The sequence below is a fragment of the Tachypleus tridentatus genome, chromosome 8 (genome assembly GCF_004210375.1).
Source record: "Tachypleus tridentatus isolate NWPU-2018 chromosome 8, ASM421037v1, whole genome shotgun sequence".
Lineage (NCBI taxonomy): Eukaryota > Metazoa > Arthropoda > Merostomata > Xiphosura > Limulidae > Tachypleus > Tachypleus tridentatus.
This window is the reverse complement of record NC_134832.1, coordinates 136,528,879-136,547,509: the sequence shown is the minus strand read 5'-3', so window position 1 is coordinate 136,547,509 and position 18,631 is coordinate 136,528,879. Positions and strand designations below refer to the sequence as shown.

General features: G+C 32.4%; 1 protein-coding gene across 2 annotated transcripts; it reads left to right on the top strand.

Annotated features, from left to right (window-relative positions):
• Positions 1 to 2,100: 2,100 nt before the first annotated feature.
• On the top strand, positions 2,101 to 18,256 carry LOC143223588 (uncharacterized). 2 transcript variants are annotated; one of them, XM_076451719.1, is made up of 6 exons: positions 2,102 to 2,413; positions 5,884 to 6,786; positions 9,732 to 9,942; positions 11,460 to 11,581; positions 13,823 to 14,029; positions 17,315 to 18,256. In XM_076451719.1, exons 1-6 carry the CDS (start codon positions 2,259 to 2,261, stop codon positions 17,529 to 17,531), a joined length of 1,815 nt encoding a protein of 604 aa, XP_076307834.1. In that variant the 5' UTR covers positions 2,102 to 2,258; the 3' UTR covers positions 17,532 to 18,256. The 2 variants fall into 2 exon arrangements, with proteins under 2 accessions (XP_076307835.1, XP_076307834.1); XM_076451720.1 differs by lacking the exons at positions 9,732 to 9,942; positions 11,460 to 11,581 and having other exon boundaries at positions 2,101 to 2,413.
• Positions 18,257 to 18,631: the final 375 nt, after the last annotated feature.

Genomic DNA, 18,631 nt, shown 5'->3' with positions numbered 1-18,631 from the left:
ATAACGCCCCCGGCTGAAATGGCAAGCATGTTTGGTGTGACGAGGATTCGAACCCGCCACTTTCGGATTAGGAGTCTAGTGCTGAACTCTCTGGCCGATACTAAAAGGACAGTAAATAGATTGTGCTTGTATCACATGTGCATATTTATATAAATATAACACTACTGTCTGCAGTCTATTATTATATGCCCGTGTAACTACTTTTCAGGGTGAAGATGTGGTAAGGACGTTTCTTACGCCCGTACGGGAGTACAAAGAAATTTTTAATTTTGTGGTTTCTTTGTGCGTTTATGTGTTTTTTACCACTACTTCGCTCCCTGTTGATAGATCTTCACTGAATTTGGTATAGAGTTTCTTTGATAGATGGAAACTTGCGATTTCCCTTTTTTGTGGCTTTTTTTTATAGCAGATAGCCCAATGTGGCTTTGCTGTATGAAAACACATCCATCCACACTGTTCATTTTTAAATTTTAGCCTGGTTTTTGTCACTGATTCCTTTCTTTAATTTTAACCTATAAACATTTTATGAGCCAACCTGTTTTTTACTTGCAGACACCATTTCCTTTATATAAAGAATACGTTTATCTTGAATATTAAAAAAAAACTTATCTTTAAAATATTTACATCTTTGATCAGTCTCTCGAATTAACTCAGTTACACAATGCACAATTTTTGTTGTGTCCATTCAAAATTTGCTTTTCTGAAAATTGTTACCAAAATATTATTATTCCTAGTTTCAATACGCAGCAAAATATCAAACCTAATAGAGCAATAATAACTTGCAAAAACGGCTCGTTTGGGTTGAGAAAATATTTTACATAGAAAAGCGAAGAACGTTTCGACCTTCTATGTAAAATATATTCTCAACCCAAACAAGCCGTTTTTGCATATATATTTCTCTACAAGTGGGTTTTCTCGACATCACTGAATAATAACTTGCATTCAGATGTTTCTTATTTTCAATCCTCTTAAACATTATATTTAGAAGTTAATTAATTTAAAATGACATTTTTTCTAGTAAATTTCTTGACCAACTGGTAAAAAAATCCATCTTAAACAGTTTCCAAAATCTTTCTTCGTCATGATTTGCTTTAACATTTCTTAGTCTAAAGGTCTGAAATTAAAATTGCACATAATTATAACCTTATTGACAACTAAAACTTTAATATCAATATAAAGGTTCTTACTAGTTTCTTTAGTATCATCTGATGGTCTGTAACATATTTTACTTATCTAATACTTAAATGGAAATCAAGTCATATAAAAATATTACATACGTTCTACATCATGCTGCAACTGTGATGACACTTTTCCAATTACACTTTTGCTAGCATCAGTGTCTAGCAAAAATTCTAATTCTTGTCGTGGATACAATAACACTGAGGTTTCTACTAAATACATATCACACATTAAAATGCTTGCTCACATTCCCCACTCCATCTAGGGTGCATATTCACCTTAGTAAAAGTAAATAAAGGAGAGGAAAAGGTGGAGAAATTAGCGATTAACTGTCGGTAGTACTATACGAGAAAATGGAATTAGGGATTTATTGTTTGGTCATTTATTGACACCAATTTCGAACAAATTCTATGTTTGCGTGATCCACGGAATTTCCTTCTTTACATACAATATGACCGAGAAATTCCACTTTCGTACACATAAGCACACACTTTAGAGGTTTGATTTTAAATACTGTCTTTCTATCCACTAAAATATTATTTTCAGTCTCATGGCACTGCTGTAGACATCCTTACATAACGTTGTATTATGGAATATTCTTCAGTAGTGGTAACAGGTATCACCAGTTTTGAGAACAATAAAGAAATAAAGTTAGCTGTTTAAAAACAAGATTAAATTAACAGTTTTCTGGACCAAAAGTTATGCGAAATCTGCACACATTCGAAATAAATAATAAATTCAACTTGGTTGCTAGAGTGAAATGAAGTAAAATAAAGTTTAAATATAAACATTTCACAAATTTGTATACATGAACATGATTTTTATTTACTGGTTGAGGCTGTAATTTTCAAAGTTGTCCAATTGAGAAAAATATTTATCAAAGTTAATAATAATGCCTTTAAAATGTAATGTAGTACTTCAGGTATGAAACAGAGGATGGCGGTACAGCTTCAACCAACAGAAATAATATGTTTATTCTATTAGTGAAGTAAATAGTGGTTGCTTAGTTATTTTAACGGATGTTTTAAGATGGATTGGTCTGGGGTTATTGTTATTTAAACCGATTTAGTAAATTTAATATGGATGGTATAGATAGAGAAACGACTACAAACTTGTTAACACTGTCAAATGAGTTAATAAATAAATTACTCTTGTTTTGTTCGGTTAATGATATTTCTTCATTGAGTCAAACTTGTAAAAGATTACGGGAGTGCACTCGTTCAGAATACTTGTGGTAAGATAGCTTAGTATTTCACTGTTTGGTTTATAATAATAATACTAACAAAATGAAAAAAATTAAGAAAATATGAACGAACATTAACACAATAATTTTTAATAATTTAAATGATGGGAAGGAAACTATTCAGTCCAACATTAATGTTATTGGTAGTGTGGACAGACTAGAAATTAAATGTAATCCTGAAGTGTGGCTTTAGACCTTACGGTTTTTAACCTTTAAATATTTCTCAGATGACTTAGCATAGTAGTAATTGATACACGATAATTTTTATATAAAATATACTCATAAGTTATTTTGGTTTAAAAGTCGCTCTTGTTTGAAGGGAAATTGACTAGAAAGGAAATGGCCGACTTCACAAGAATTTCAAGCCATATGCTGCATACACTTCACTAATATTACAGTGAAATGTTAAATCCACAAATATTTGAGTTTTTTTATTTTTTTGTTCAAATATTATATTATGTAATGAACCAGGCGTCGTATATTTGCTGTGCCATCTGAAAACGTTTAGTGACAAGCAGCATATATCGTGTTTCAGTACATAGTATTGTGAAGGAAAACATAATTGTTCAGTGACTGTTTTTTTAAGTAATTATTTTTCACTATTAAATTTTATGATGCAGTGTTTTGCTAATGCGTATACATTTGTATAAAAAATAAGTATGTGAGATTTATTTTTATAATAAAATTCAACTCCTGTGTATCCACTTTATGCATATATATACTAAATAGTTTTGCTTCAATCACAATGATAAATAGTTAAAAGCAATAATTATTAAAACTAATAATACCACCTTCTGACAAAACATCAAGACTAGAAAATGCTTTCCATGTGGTATCAAAGGAGGTGAAAGGTCAGAAATGTTCCTCTTTAATTTATACTAGATCAACAGCTGGTGAGGAACTACCTGAAGATAAAGGAATTACTGATGTTACTCCTATTTTTAAAAGGGTTTAGTAAGACTGCTCTGGAGGTGACAGATCAGTTAGTCATACATGTATAGTGGTAAAAAATGTAGACCAATAAAAGAAGCTTTGAAAAAGTATCAAGTGAAATATAATATTTAAAAGGAAAATAAATAAAGGTTTACTAACAAGAAATTTTCTGTAACTAACATGTTAAACATTTTTAAGGATGTGACTTGTGTTTTGAGTGATAGGAAGGGTGTGTATTTATTGTACTTGGCGTTTCCAAAGTTAAGTAAATCACATCTCTGGATAGTTGGAAGAAAAAAAAAAGTGTTATTCATGGAATTTTGTCATTTTGAATCCTTATTAATTATGGACTGTTTTAGAGGTGAATGCTTCAAATTTTGCTTTTTATTATTATTAATTTGGTTATTTATTTAGTACAGTTTTTTTGGTTGCATAAAACATTACGATAATTTTACCTATACTGTAGACATTGAAGAGCTACAGAATGACTGGTTAGTTGCTAACTTTGACAGATATTTGGCAAATGTTTTCTATCTTGATATAATAAGTGCAAGGTGTTGCATTCAGGTTAGCCTAATTTGAATTCCATGTTTAATAGGTTGCTGATGAAGATGATTTTGAGAATCAGCTGAAGAATCATCACCCCAGACCTTGACAGGATTTTAATTCTTCAGGTGGACAACCTGGGGTGACTATTCTTTAGGTGATTACAATAAATATTGTGAATTTTGAAATATTGTTGATATTATTTTTGTATCTTATCTTAATAATGTGTAATCAATGATTATGTATATTAATCTTGTATTTTCTGTAAACCCATTAATAAAGGTCTATGAAACACAAGGTTTAAATTTTTCATTTCTAGTACCCTAATTATAGAGCTTATATTAATTATGGGTTGGGGTGACGATTCTTTAGGTGAAGTGGGCTGGGATAATGATTTTGTCCAGTGGAAAATCTGAGATGATTATTCAGGTGATCCAATCTACAGGGTGGCCCGTAAGTCCCTACCCATCCATATGTTGTGTCTAAACAACGTTATAATACTAATGATGAGATGAAGGCAGCTGTTACTGCGGCATTTGGAACAATAACCCCTGCTATGTTGAGGAAAATGTCTCACAGAACATGGCATTGCATAATATCATGCAGCGAGAATGAGGGACAGCACATGGATACACTGGATGTATAAGATATATGGATGGGTAGAGACTTACGGGCCACCCTGTAGTTCTAGTTGTAGCTGAGTTGGTCAAGCTATTGAGGAAATACTTTGTACCTGGTAATAAAGCTGCTGGAATTGTATAGAAATTGTCATTTAAATGCTTTTAAGAAAATTTATATTAAAGTTTGGAAATGACGTATGGTTTTTCATTCATCTTGTTGATATAATGTTGTACATTATGATAAAGACATGGAAAACCAAAGTTTTGATTAAACAGAAATTAAAGAATTAGTATGAAAATATTAAAATTGTCAAAATATGCTTGATTATGAAGTTGTTTTTTTAAAATAAGCCAACCTCACATTTGGTTTGTTTTGGGTTTCTACTCTGTGTATAAGGCAGATTTAGAATGTAAGACAGTTCTAAGCTTAGTACAGCATATTCCTTTTGTTAACACTACAACAAATCTTTGTTAGGCCTAAAGTTAATTTTAGAAAAATATTAGCACTGACTGTTGATATATATGTATGTAAGATTGAAGACTTGTAGTGTTATTCTAGTAAGAAAGAAGGAATCCATAAAACTGAAAATGTTAACATATGGTCTTCTTTATTTTATAAAAGTTTCTAGTATTCTTGCATTTTCAATGTATAACAGATATAGTTTATTTTACTTCATTTATATTTATTTTTTCTCTATCCAGTTTATCATTAGTTCATTCAAAGTCCTTATTAATATTAATCATTTTTACATTTTTAAATCCAAACTTAAATTGCTTTGAAAATGAGGGTTTTCTATAGTATGTATGTGTGTGTTCATGCATACACACTACAGTGGTTTACAGCTTATCTTGATTAGTAAGTAGTGCTAGATAAAAACAGACATTTTGTACATGTGCAACTTTTTGAGAAATTTACTTGATGTTAATTGACTTTTCTTTGCAATCCCTAACTTTTGATAATTAACCCAATGTACACGTGAGAGTTGTATGCAAATCTAGTAAAATATTGGATTTATTAAATAATTTATTTACATGCAGTGCATTTATTAGTTAAATAGTTAGATATGGTTTAACACTTAAACAGCAGGAATGTTTGGCTGCTGTTTAAGGGTTAAAACTTTTCATGGTAGAGTTATATGAAATTATCTTTAATTTCTTGGCAGAAAGAATGAAATACTGAAATTTTAGATGATTTTATAGATGTATTAATTATTTTTTTGTGTGTTCTAGTAATATGACTTCAATCAAGTAGTTTGGAATTGAATGTGTGGCTTGTATATCTGTAAAAACATTTATGAAAGCTGTACTGTTCATAAATCATCATATTAATAAACATGTATATATCTTTTCATTGTACCATAGGTATCACAAATGGATAAAGCTGTTGGATTCATGTGGATTAAAGATTTTAGCAGAAGAAATACCTGTATGTGAAACTTTAGAATTTTATGATGATAAACAAAACAGAAGGGATACAGTAACATATAGCTATTTTAAACAGTGTCAACGTCTCTGGAAAGTATGCTACAGACATGGTAAGGGTTTACCAACATGTTCACATTGTGGTAAAAAAACTTGTTCAACAGAGTGCTTAAGCCTGCAAGAACACAAGATGTCTCTGGACATAGGCAGCAAAATAACATGGCTTTTAACTACAAAGTTTTCAATAGAAAGACATCCGTCTGTTTTAATGAGCTCAAGAGAGATATCTTATTTTTCCCACTTTAGAAGTGCAGATGCAGATAGACAGTGTGTGAATAATCAAAGTAGATCAGACTTCAGCTGTTATATTTGTGACCGGGCTGATAAGGGTAAAAGATATGATCATGGTAGTTCACAAATAGGCTGTGGTAACACAGTGGACTCCAGCGTATGTGAGTGCTTTATGTCAGAGATGAGCAATCTGAGCTATCGAGAGAAATATTCCTGTGAAAACCTGTCTGTTGGTTCAAAGAAAACTCAGAGTCGTGACTTAGCAGCTGCTTCCAAAGCAGTGGTACAAACATCATTATGGAGTGATCTTCCTTCTGTTTTGAAAGACACTTATCCTGACTGTGATATTCAATCTCCTCTTCAGTGTTTTTTAAATGGTGAGAATTTTTGTTATCTAGAATACTACCTTCAACATATATTACAAAGATATGTGATGCTGGATGAAGTAAAGAAACCAAGTGTTTCATTTGTATTTTGTGAACCTTACAACACAACTACTGATGTACGAAGGAAAATTGCAAGGTACTTGTTTGAAGAACTTCAAGTTGCAAGGTATGTTAGTTACTGTTATAATTCACTCAAATATTTGTGCAACTTACATTAATGTTGATCTAGCGTGGCCTGTTGCTTAGGGCACTCAATTCACATTGTGCAAGTTGCACGATCAAATCCCATTGTCAAACAACCTCACTCTTTGAACTGCACAGTTGTTATAATGTGATAGTCAATTCCACTCTTTGTTGGTAAATAATAGCCCAGTAAGTAGTGGCCGGTGGTGTTGACTAGCCACCTTCCTTCTAGTCTGTCACTTCACTAGTTCAGATAGCCCTCGAGTAGCTTTGCATGAAATTCAGATTTATTAATATTTTGAATAAAATGATACACATATAAGAAATATGTATTACTGAATGTATGTTTATAGTATTTTTTGAAATTCAAGTGTGTAAAAAATATTTTCAATAATTTTACAATTTTTATTGATGTACTAAAAAATAAAGAATATTATTATTTAAAAACATAGTAGAAATTCATTACGTTCAAAACCAGTACAGTGAATAGAAGTTACTCTAAACTAATGCATATTAATTTTCAGTCAGTGAAATAAAACAGGTTTGTTTTTTTTGTAAGTTTTACCAAATAAAAATTATTAATTTGACTATTCTGAAGTTTAAAACAAATATCATATGTTTCAAGCAGTGAGAAGAAGTATGGCATGATTTTTTTTATGAAATGTCACTTGAAACTTTTAGAAAATACATAAAAATGAATTATATTTCCAGAGTAAAGCATTGTTTCAATTAAATCATCAGGTTGTTAATAAATATACGTTACTTGAAATACTGTCTGTATTTTATCTTCTCTGTTGCTGTTTTAAGAACATTTGTGCTTTTAAATAGTATCATGATTTTCTATGTATTTCTATGTAAAGACCTGATGATTACTGTATTGAAGATTCTGTAATATACATTATTTTTGAACATTGATAAAAAGTGCATGATGGTAAACTAATTATGAATGTATCTTCAAATTATATATTTTTGTAATTTTCCAAACCATTCTTTCTTCTACTTATTGTTTCAAAACTTTATTTTTGGACAAAACTTGGATGAGTGATATCTGTTGAATATGAAAGTTGAGTTTATTATCTTAAAATTATTTTGGAGCCTCACCATGTGTGTCACACTCTTTGTGATGGCCATGCATTTTGACTGAACTGTACACTTTTGTTTCCATTGAAAAAGGCTCTGTCTTAATATTGTTATATTCAAAACTCACCATTACTCTGATAGTAATGCATAATCCATTTCATTTGTTAGTGCTTGTTTTAACAGCCTAAACACAAAGAAATCCATATGTGCTATATTTAGTGACCCGAAAGATATGTCTATATATGGAGCAGCAAGAATAGCTATTTCATTCTCTTGTTGATCAAGGTGTATTATGCTTAAACACATATTTCTTTGAAGCAACTTGCTTTTTTGGGTTACGTTATTTCTTGATTATGCTGTGCATTGTTGTTTAGGGCATGTGAACAGCTTTTGCTACTGACCTTTGTGTTTATGGTTCTCATTTGTTACAAAATTGTAAATGTTGCTTTCCAGGGCTAGGACATAACTTATTGGTGGTCTCTCTCTGAATAATCCTGGTGTCTCAAGATGATTCATATTCCTTTGCTTTCTAATACTGTTGTGTATAAGGCATACCCCTCTCTAGGAAATTCTAAATCCACAACATTAGCTCATCATTTTGCACTTGAAAGTACTATTACATATCCTTTCCTGACGTTTTGGTGAAATAGCATTACCTGTGAAATGCCAATGTTACAACGTAGCTCTAAAGTTACTATTCCACTGCAACTTCACATCAACCGTGGTTGTCATGTCAGCTGTTGATTTGCTTATTAAAAGCAATTTTGCTATGATTAGCTAGGGTACTTGTACCCTGAATGGAAGTTATGTAAATTCATGATTAATGAAAGGTTATCTTGGGACATGAAAAGTTGTTTCCTTTATGTATAATTAAAAAAATGAACAAACCAAAATGCCCATAAAAACAGCAAAACACAAAATGTGAAACTATAAATTTATTTGTACCTCATTGTGGACCCAACAAACTTTTATGTGAAATATGGTGAAGATCAATCAACAGGGGCAAAGTAGTGGTGAAATAAAACCTGTAAAAACACTCATAAAAATCACAAAATGCAGAATTGAAAACTTGTATCTCCCCATGGACCTAATGAACTTCCATACCAATTTTGGTGAAGATCCATCCACACCCTGTGAAGTATTTACATGGACATACAACAGACAGTACTGTTATGTTTGTATAGATGGCACCAGTGCATTAGGTCCATGTGTGACATATTCATAACATCATATCTGCACTCTGAGAATGGAAAAAATAAAGTTCCCTATGATAGGAAACAGAGGTGAAACAGGAAAATCGTGGCCTTTATTGGAAATCTACATGCACACAGGATAAAATTTTGCAAAGTTGGAAGTTGCACATCACATAATACATACATTTTTCCAGTATCATATAAGCAAGAGTTCCATTATAGTATGATGTACTGAACCTGCTTTTTATGGGCTACTGTTATTTTAATGCAGTTTCATTTGATTATATGTAAATGATATTATTTTTCTATATATGTATATCATTGTCTTTTCTTTAAGCATTCTTAAAAATTAAGTCGATATATTTGGGGGGGGGAATGAAAAAAAATTCTGGTTCTTGATATTTTTGTTTTTGTGCAATTTTTATTTGTAACAGGAAGCTGAATTTTAAATTAAAGTATGCCTATTTTCCATTTCCAGGATATGTTTGTTTTTTCTTGAAATGCAGTATGTACATTGAGTAAGGACCTTTTCTTGATTAAAATTTACATCATTTTTGTCATAATTAAATTAACTTGGTTATAGAATTTGTATGTATTTTATATGGAGATAAACTGATATATGTATGTTTAATTTTCTATTTCACGTGTTATCTAGGATATGTTTCCTTAACAAGGCTCTTTCTGCAGCATACTTAGTTGACCTTGACACTTGTTTAGTGATAGACAGCGGGGCATCCAACACAGTAGTGACCTTAGTTATTCAAGGAAAAGTTCAGGTTGAGCGAACTAGGTCTTCTCCTGTTGGGGGCTTAGCTATTGCACATTTCTGTGCTGAGGCTATAAAGATAAAGGGTTTGATGGACAATGTAAGACAATTTTTTCTACTAAGTAGTTTTAGTTACAGAAGTCAACTGGTGTGATGAATTTAACAGCAATTTGTCTGAATATATTTTGTAGTTTTTTTATAGTTGAATTACAATTTATAAAAATCTGTATAAAATGCACATGCAACTGGTTGACTTTAGTATGGTTATGAGACCAGAACGAATTCATTCTACTATTTGTTTAAGAACTTTAGGATAAGTTCACCTTCTCTTGCACTAATGCAAACTAAATATAACCCTTTGCATTTGTGTGTGTGCGTATATATATATACACACACACACAAATAAAAGTTTTTAAGGTATAACATTACTTTCTGTATGCATGCATATAATGTTATCAGTTGTACAAGAGGCATGATAAGAAACTGCAACAAATTATATTTATGATGGTGACATACACTACATGGCCAATAGTATGTGGACACCTGACCATCACACCAATATGTGCTTGTTGAACATCTCATTTCAAAACCATGGGCACTAATATGGAGGTGGTTGCCTTTTTACTGCTGTAACAGCCTCCACTGTTCTGGGAAGGCTTTTCAGTAGATTTTGGAACATGGCTGCAGGGATTTGCTCATATTCAGTCACAAGAGCATCAGTGAGGTCAGGCATTGATGTTTTGCAAGAAGGCCTAGTTGACAGTCGGCATTCCAGTTCATTCCAAAGGTGTTTGATGGGGTTGAGGTTAGGGCTCTATGCAAGCCAATCAAGTTCTTTCATACCGACCTTGGAAAACCATGTCTTTATGGACCTCGCTTTGTGCACGGGTGCATTATCATTGCCAAACCAAAAAAGGGTCTTCCCCAAACTTTTGCCACAAAGTTTGAATCACACAATTCTCTAGAATGTCATTGTAAGCTGTAGCATTAAAATTTCTCTTCATTGGAACTAAAGAGCCTAGCCCAAACCATGAAAAACAGCCCCAGACCATTATTCCTCCTCCACAAAACTTTGCAGTTGGTACCATGCATTCAGGCAGGTAGCATTCTCTTGGCATCTGCCAATTCCAGATTCATCCATTAGACTGCCAGATAGTGAAGCATGATCCATCACTCCAGAGAATGTGTTTCCAATGCTCCAGAGTCCAATGGCGGTATGCTTTACAGCTGATGCTTGGCATTGCACAGGTGACATTAGGCTTACGTGTGGCTGCTTGACCATGGAAATCCATTTCATGAAGCTTCTGATGAACAGTTCTTGTGCTGACATTGTTTCCAGAAGCAGTTTGGAACCTGGAAGTGAGTGTTGCAACTGTAGACAGACATTGCCACATTGAAAGCCACTGAGTTCTTCAATACGACTCATTCTACTGCCAGTGTTTGTCTATGGAGATTACATTGCTGTATGCTTGATTTTATGCATCTGTTAACACTGGGTGTGGCTGAAATAACCAAACCCACTAATTAGAAGGGGTGTCCACATACCTTTGGCCATGTAGTGTATGTTGTAAGTACAGAAATAAGATAGTCTGGCTTATTGTTGATTTCTGGTATTAGGTCAGTGTCCCTAGTTTGGACAACAGCCGAGTGAAGTCTTCTTGTTACTTGTCCTACAACATTGCTGTTGAAGAAAGGAAGAAAACGCCCAGAAGAAGTGGTATTTTTGTTCGACCTAAGAGGTAGAGGTTAAACTTCTGATGTAACAGTACACTAAACACTGATACTATTAACATGTAATTATGAATCAGTATGATACTGATAGGCACCAAATTACACCATTAAATGCAGAAGTATTGTTGAAATTCTTTAGTATTGAACTATTATTGTATAATAAATTATCTTACATTAATTAAGTTTTATTGTGAAAATAAATGAGCTTGAAATAATAAACACACCTCAGTATAGTGTGAGTGATTACTGTTAATTATTTATTGGTTCATTGATGCCCTTAGTAACTGATTATATTTCATTAATTGATTAGTAAAGTGTTCCACAAATCATGGTATTTGCAAGCAAACAAAATTGGCAACAAGTGCTCCCAGTCAGTTGTCATTTCATTGGTAGTTAAAAAAAATAAGAAAAAATACATTTACAGTGGATGCTGCCTTCCATCTAGTCAGCAACTCAAAGGAAAACAAAAATGTTGACACCAGATGCTTTTAGCCAGTTTCCTTTCTTCTAGTCAGAAGAGTAAAATCAATAATAGGATGGCCCAAGTAGCTCTGCCATAACAAACACAGGGTAATCAAGTTTAGTGGCATTGAGGATTGAATATGAGAGCCATGAATCAGGAGGAACCAACACCTCCTTCCATACTTCCCCAAAGCAGTCCCTAAAATCACCAAAGCTAAACAAACTTTAAGTTAATAAACAACTGAAACTACTTGAAGCTGAAACTGGGCTGAGCAAAAAAGAAACATAACAACAATATTTTGTGCTTTTCAATAACTGCAATTAAGACTGTTGGATCTTACAAGAAAGAAATATGGTTATAATTAGAAACACTGATTTTGATTAGTTGATTATTTTTGTGGCAGTTTATATAATCAGAATTTAGGTTAACTCCATATGCTCAATATTAGTTCTGTGCACACATCCTTATTTCTGTGAGTATAATTCTGTACTTACAAAGTGTATCTTCATGAAATTTCTTAAGAAATAGTAAATACCAAAGGTATATTAAACAAAGAATATAAATCTTTAATCATATTTCTATTAATGATTTGCATGTGAATTTACAGATTCAGTCAAACTCTGACTTCTCTAAGTGCAAGGTGATTCTAATACTTAGAATAAAATGTATCTTTTCAATTTAAATTTTGTCTTTCATGTGCATAACATCGAGAATATTCTAAATGAATCTCAAAAGTTTGTTGGTTTTCTCTGTAAAAGATTAGATTTTAATTTCTGTTTGTCATTTGCTATACTGTAACTCTAACTGTAATTGAATCAGGGGTGTAGATCCTGGGGGGGATACATCCCCTCCTTCATTTTAGGTGGGGGTATGGTGCATACAATCATCCCTCTACAGTTTGGTCTGTTGAATTATTTTATTGCATCACAGGCCTACAAATTGTGTGTTTGTTCTTGTGATTCTCATGTTCTTACCAATCGAATCACATAATTAGGCCTAGATGTAGGCCTTTTCAGTAGCCAAAATGTACGTCTTTAATATAGGCGTGCTTTTAAGCTTTTTGATCTAAGTGATAGTTCATAAGTATCAGTCAGTAGGTCTGAGTATACATGCAAGTATTGTGGCAACAAGATTACTCTGTGACTGCATGTTTTCAGCTTTCAGGTTCATGTAATCAGAGATTACCAATTTGCAAATTGAACAGTCTACATAAGTGGTTGCAAAAATCATCCCCCCCCCATCAGGTGTAAAAAGTCTACGCCCCTGAATTGAATCATCAATGTACGTTAAAATAAAATTATGAAATGAATAGTACTTTTTTCTTCTTTTCTACATTGAAAATTTCATGTTTCTGGAAAGCAACACATCACGTTAATGGATTCTTGTAAACTGACGTACTGGATGTACGTAATTCTACACTTTTGAGCACTTTTCCTCTCTTGCTCTACTTTTTTACTGTAAGTTCATTATCAAAATAAAAAATCCACGAAGGTTTTAAGTAATATATTTTAAATAAGTGATAGATAAATCACTAAATTAGAATGTTCAAAAACAACGTAAAGATGACCTAAGAAGGTTGAAATGTTGTTTTATGATTTATTTTGGTAAAAGTATTAATACCTATATTAGCTGTTCTGAGATACATTTTTATTTCAAGTGGGTTTCTCAAGAAAGCAACTACTTGTATAGGCCTATTATTATTTTTAAAATTCCAATTAATTAATTTATTAATAATGTACTGATTTCAAAGCAAGAATGTTAATTAGCATTTTTATTTTTCTCTTAGCCAAGCAGGCTGTGATATAGCAAAACTGGAGAAAGTGGAGCTTGGAGCAGAGTTATACCTTGCACCAGAAGTTATGTATTCTGCCATGAGAGTTCCAGAGTTAGTGCAGGAAGTTTTGAAAGGTTTGGAACCATCTCTCATACAAGAAATCATGTCACGGATCCTTCTCACTGGATGTAATACAGAACTGAATGGATTTACTACAAGGTCAGACATTTGATTTTGGGTACAACACAGAACTATATGGATTTACTGCAAGGTCAAACAGGCACTTTAGGTTATTCTTTTCATAGGGTGCAACACAGAACTATATGGATTTACTGCAAGGTCAAACAGGCACTTTAGGTTATTCTTTTCATAGGGTGCAACACAACTATATGGATTTGCTGCAAGGTCAGACAGGTAGTTCAGGTTATTCTTGTTGTCGGGTGTAATACAAAATTAAGTGAATTTATTACAGGCTCAAACACTTCAGGCTATTATTATCATATGGTGTAATACAAAATTTAATCAGTTTATTGCAGGCTTAAGTTCTTCAGGTTGTTCTTGTAAGGTTGTAATGCAGAACTAAATGAATTTACTTCAAGCTATTTTTATCAAAGAGTGTAGCACAGAACTAAACAGATTTACTACAGTGTTAGCTTTAACCTTAGGCTATTTTAGCAGGGTTTAATACAGAACTAAATGGATGCACAACAAGGGCAGTTTTTTACCTTAGGTTATTTTTTTCTATAGGGTGTAACACAAAATAATTAGCTTTACCAAAAGGTCAGATTTTAGTCTCAGAATAATCTTGCAAATTTAAACAAGTTTACTGCAAAGCTAGTTTATAACAGTATGGGAAGTGGCTCAGAGATTATCAGACTATTGTTTATAGTTTACCTGAAAATGATACATCAGAGGCAAACCAGAATGTTCAAGAAGACCAGTATTTGTTACTTTATATGCTAGGTTTAAAAACAAATTTTAGTGTAAACATATCTGAAATCTGTTGACCTTCTTTGTTGGACATAAAAGGTAAATCTAACTGACCACTTCTAACTTTACATTCTACCACAGTGGAAACTTGTATGAAACTTGCTGATGTTGTTTGTAGAACATGAGCTGAATCTAATTAAATATATCTGATTTTGCTTTTTTCCACAATGTGGACCTATTTGAAGTTTGCTCAGTTTATTTCCAGTAATAAAAGAATTGCACGGCTGAACAAATTACAAAATGTGAAAAAAAATAGTAATTGGGAGAAACTTGCCAGTTTGAAATTACTTTATTGGTGAACTCAAAAACAATGTTTCAGATAGCAGCCCTTCATCAGGTTTTCAGTGGAAATGAAGCCTTCGATAGAAGAGTTAGGGTGAAAGAAAAGAAACAAATAGCACGTGGATGGAATGTTCGAGGTCAAATTTGTAAGCTACAAATGAGTTCAGAGAAGTGACCTACAAAGATACAAATAATAATGCAGTCAATAAATTATTTGGTAAATCATGAAAAATATAGTAAATAGAAAGTAGAATGTGAATAGAAACAATAATGTTAAAAAATGAACTCAGTGAAGTAATGAATTCCTGCATCGAATAGCGTTATTCAAAAAGATACAACAATAAAACATATGGGAATTTAATAGAAAAAAAAGCATAGAGAAGGGCAGTGAATAGAAACCAATAAAATAAATAGGTATAAATGTTGAAAATACTAAAGTGATAAGGCCAATAAAGAAAACAAAATGGAAAGGATGAAGTCATAGGAAAGAAAAGTCTTCATTTGTTTCAAAGAGATTAATAGTGTTTAATTTCTGAATCAAATGTTTGTCCAGGCATTCACTCTCTCTACACATATATATGCATATATACGAGAGAGAAAGAGAAAGAATGTTTTCTTTACAAATACCGTATTGCTGATTATGTTGGTGTGTCCAGACACACCACTGTGTGCAATTTAAATAATTTTAACAATTTGTTTCTTCCTTTTACCCCAGACTTCCTCTCATATAGACAGAAAACTTTTTAGACTTTCTCATTTCCTTTGAAAACTATTATTTATCTACACCAGTACATCACAAATCCCATGATTCCTAACTTTACCTTCACAAATCCCATGATTCCTAACCCTACCTTCACAAATCCCATGATTCCTAACCCTTACCTCCACAAATCCCATGATTCCTAACCCTTACCTCCACAAATCCCATGATTCCTAACCTTACCTTCACAAATCCCATGATTCCTAACCTTACCTTCACAAATCCCATGATTCCTAACCCTTACCTTCACAAATCCCATGATTCCTAACCCTTACCTTCACAAATCCCATGATTCCTAACCCTTACCTTCACAAATCCCATGATTCCTAACCCTTACCTCCACAAATCCCATGATTCCTAACCTTACCTCCACCATGACTCTTTTTATACATGTCATATATTCAGTTGTTTCCATATTCTCAATTCCTAAGCTATGTAGTGAACAAATAGATTAATTACAAGTTAAGATCTGAAGGTATAAAAGATTTCTTTATCAGTTTCTTGTATCTTAAGTATTTGATAGAAAACACACACTCCATTATGTAGCTTGCAAGCTCTTAAATATCACTTACCTTTACTTACCATTCTAATTTCTGAAGCTGCCATGGTCACCAGACAAAACTTTAGTACCTCACCGATGACAATATAATTTCCAGAATTTCTGAAGAACATTCACTTGTCATTTATAAATCTAATAAAAATACCAAAAATATTTTATTCCACAGTATCATCCAACAATCTGCTCCTAGTATAGACCCTGATGTATATCATTGTCTCAGAAAGAGCTGCATTATCTACAAATATGTAAACACAACATCCATATTTAGCCCTAACAGAAAATTGTGAGTACAGCAGTCATTGACATGTATTTCAACAAAGTTGATTACTCTGTGATCTGCGAGTTAAAAAAAGAGGCATTCTGTACCTTGATCAGACAGATCACTATTTAAAGAAGAATCTGGAGAGTTTTAGTTTTGTACTTAATATGAAATGAAAGCACATAAAAAAAAATGTTTATAGTCCACTGTGTACTTTAGCATTGATACATACTTCATAGAGTGTGTAACCTGTGTGTATGTGTGTTAACAATCATTTTGAGATCTGTGAAATTACAATAATAGTTAACTAACTGGGAATTTCTTTATAACAAAGCATCAACATTTCATTCATTTTTGAAGTTACAAAAAAATACGCTTTTAGAAAAGTGTTTACGAAGTAATATTTACGTTCAGTGTAAATAGCTTTGAAAAACGTGTTTTTTTTACCTCTTACTTAAAAAACTTCTTTCAGAGATATAAATTATTCTATTGTTCCTCCTCAGGATATACAGAAAATACAAATCTATCTTGCATAAAAGACTAATGTGATTTTCCCTATTTTTTTAAAAACAAATATTACATCTTAACTGTGTGCACAGATGTATATCTGTATATGTCTGTCTATTTAAAAGCACTGATTCTTGTGTTGGACAGGTTGATCAGAGACTTGCAAATGGTGTTACCAGAGTACAGTCATGCAATCAACATTCACTCCAGTTCTGGTTGCCAGAGTTGGGATGCTGTTATGGGATCATCTCGAGTTAGTGTACCTCTACCACCTTCAAGAATGTCATCAGATCAAGTTCCTGGTTCCCTGGTGTGGGTTACTCGAGAACAGTATATTTTATTTGGCGATAATTCTCTCTGCTGATAATTATTTCTTATTGGCTCTAAATTTATTTCATCAGTTATTATAAAAGATAACATGATTAAAAAAAAAGTTAATTATAACATGTTGTCACTGACGAACTGAAATTCTGTCATTCTTTTTACTTTAATGGGGAAATTATAATATTTGTTCCTGAGAAGAAAGACTTTGAAAGAATGGATATTAATATCTAGTTAATATTTTGTTTCCATTCATATTTATCTGTAATCCTGAGCTGAAGTGAAGCAGGTGATGTTATCAGGTCCTATTTAAGCAGTGACTTTATTTCAGGTTAATACTGTTCTGATGTAATTTAATCATACATTTAAGTATGGTAAAGATTTAACTGTGAAATAGTTGGAAATTTACCTGTAAGAAAATACATTTAACGCACAATGAACATAGTGCAGAGTTTAAAGATTTATGTGAAATATGATTGCTTTATTAGCATTAATGGACAGCTAATAACCTAACATACTGTGATTCATATAATGGGACATTTAATGTCTCCCACTTAGGGTCACGTTGAATCAGTGATAGTAATTTTCTTCGACTAGAATTGTATAGAATTATTGTCTATAGTTTTGGCTCATTGTGTAAGTGCTATATGTTGTATTTCATAAAATAAGTACTATGCGTCATTACTTATTGACTTCATGTATTCTCACCTATTTTTTAGCCTTGATAAAAGCTCATTCTTTGAGCAGCAATAAATTTTGTGAAAGAAATAGTTGTGCCTAATTTCTTACCTTGAAGATTCTTGTATGATACTTCCCTCACAAGATTAGTTATTCTCATTCAGTGCTGCCCTCTATATGTGAACTTTTCTATGCACAAGACATAAGTCTTCCACTTCAACTGTTGCTCATGCAAATCAGCATATATCACCTTTTAACCAATAGGAGCATTATATGTTCATGTAATGCATGTGGCTCCCCCTATACTCCTCTACTCAATATTCACTTCTTTTTTGGCAGCATTCAAGTTTGAACATGCTCTTTTGTTTTGATATTCCTGCATATTCGACTTTGGTTTCTTCCAGAAGTGGTTAATTTTCAACTTGATCAATTCAACTCAGTTATTATATTCGTTTTTATCAATTA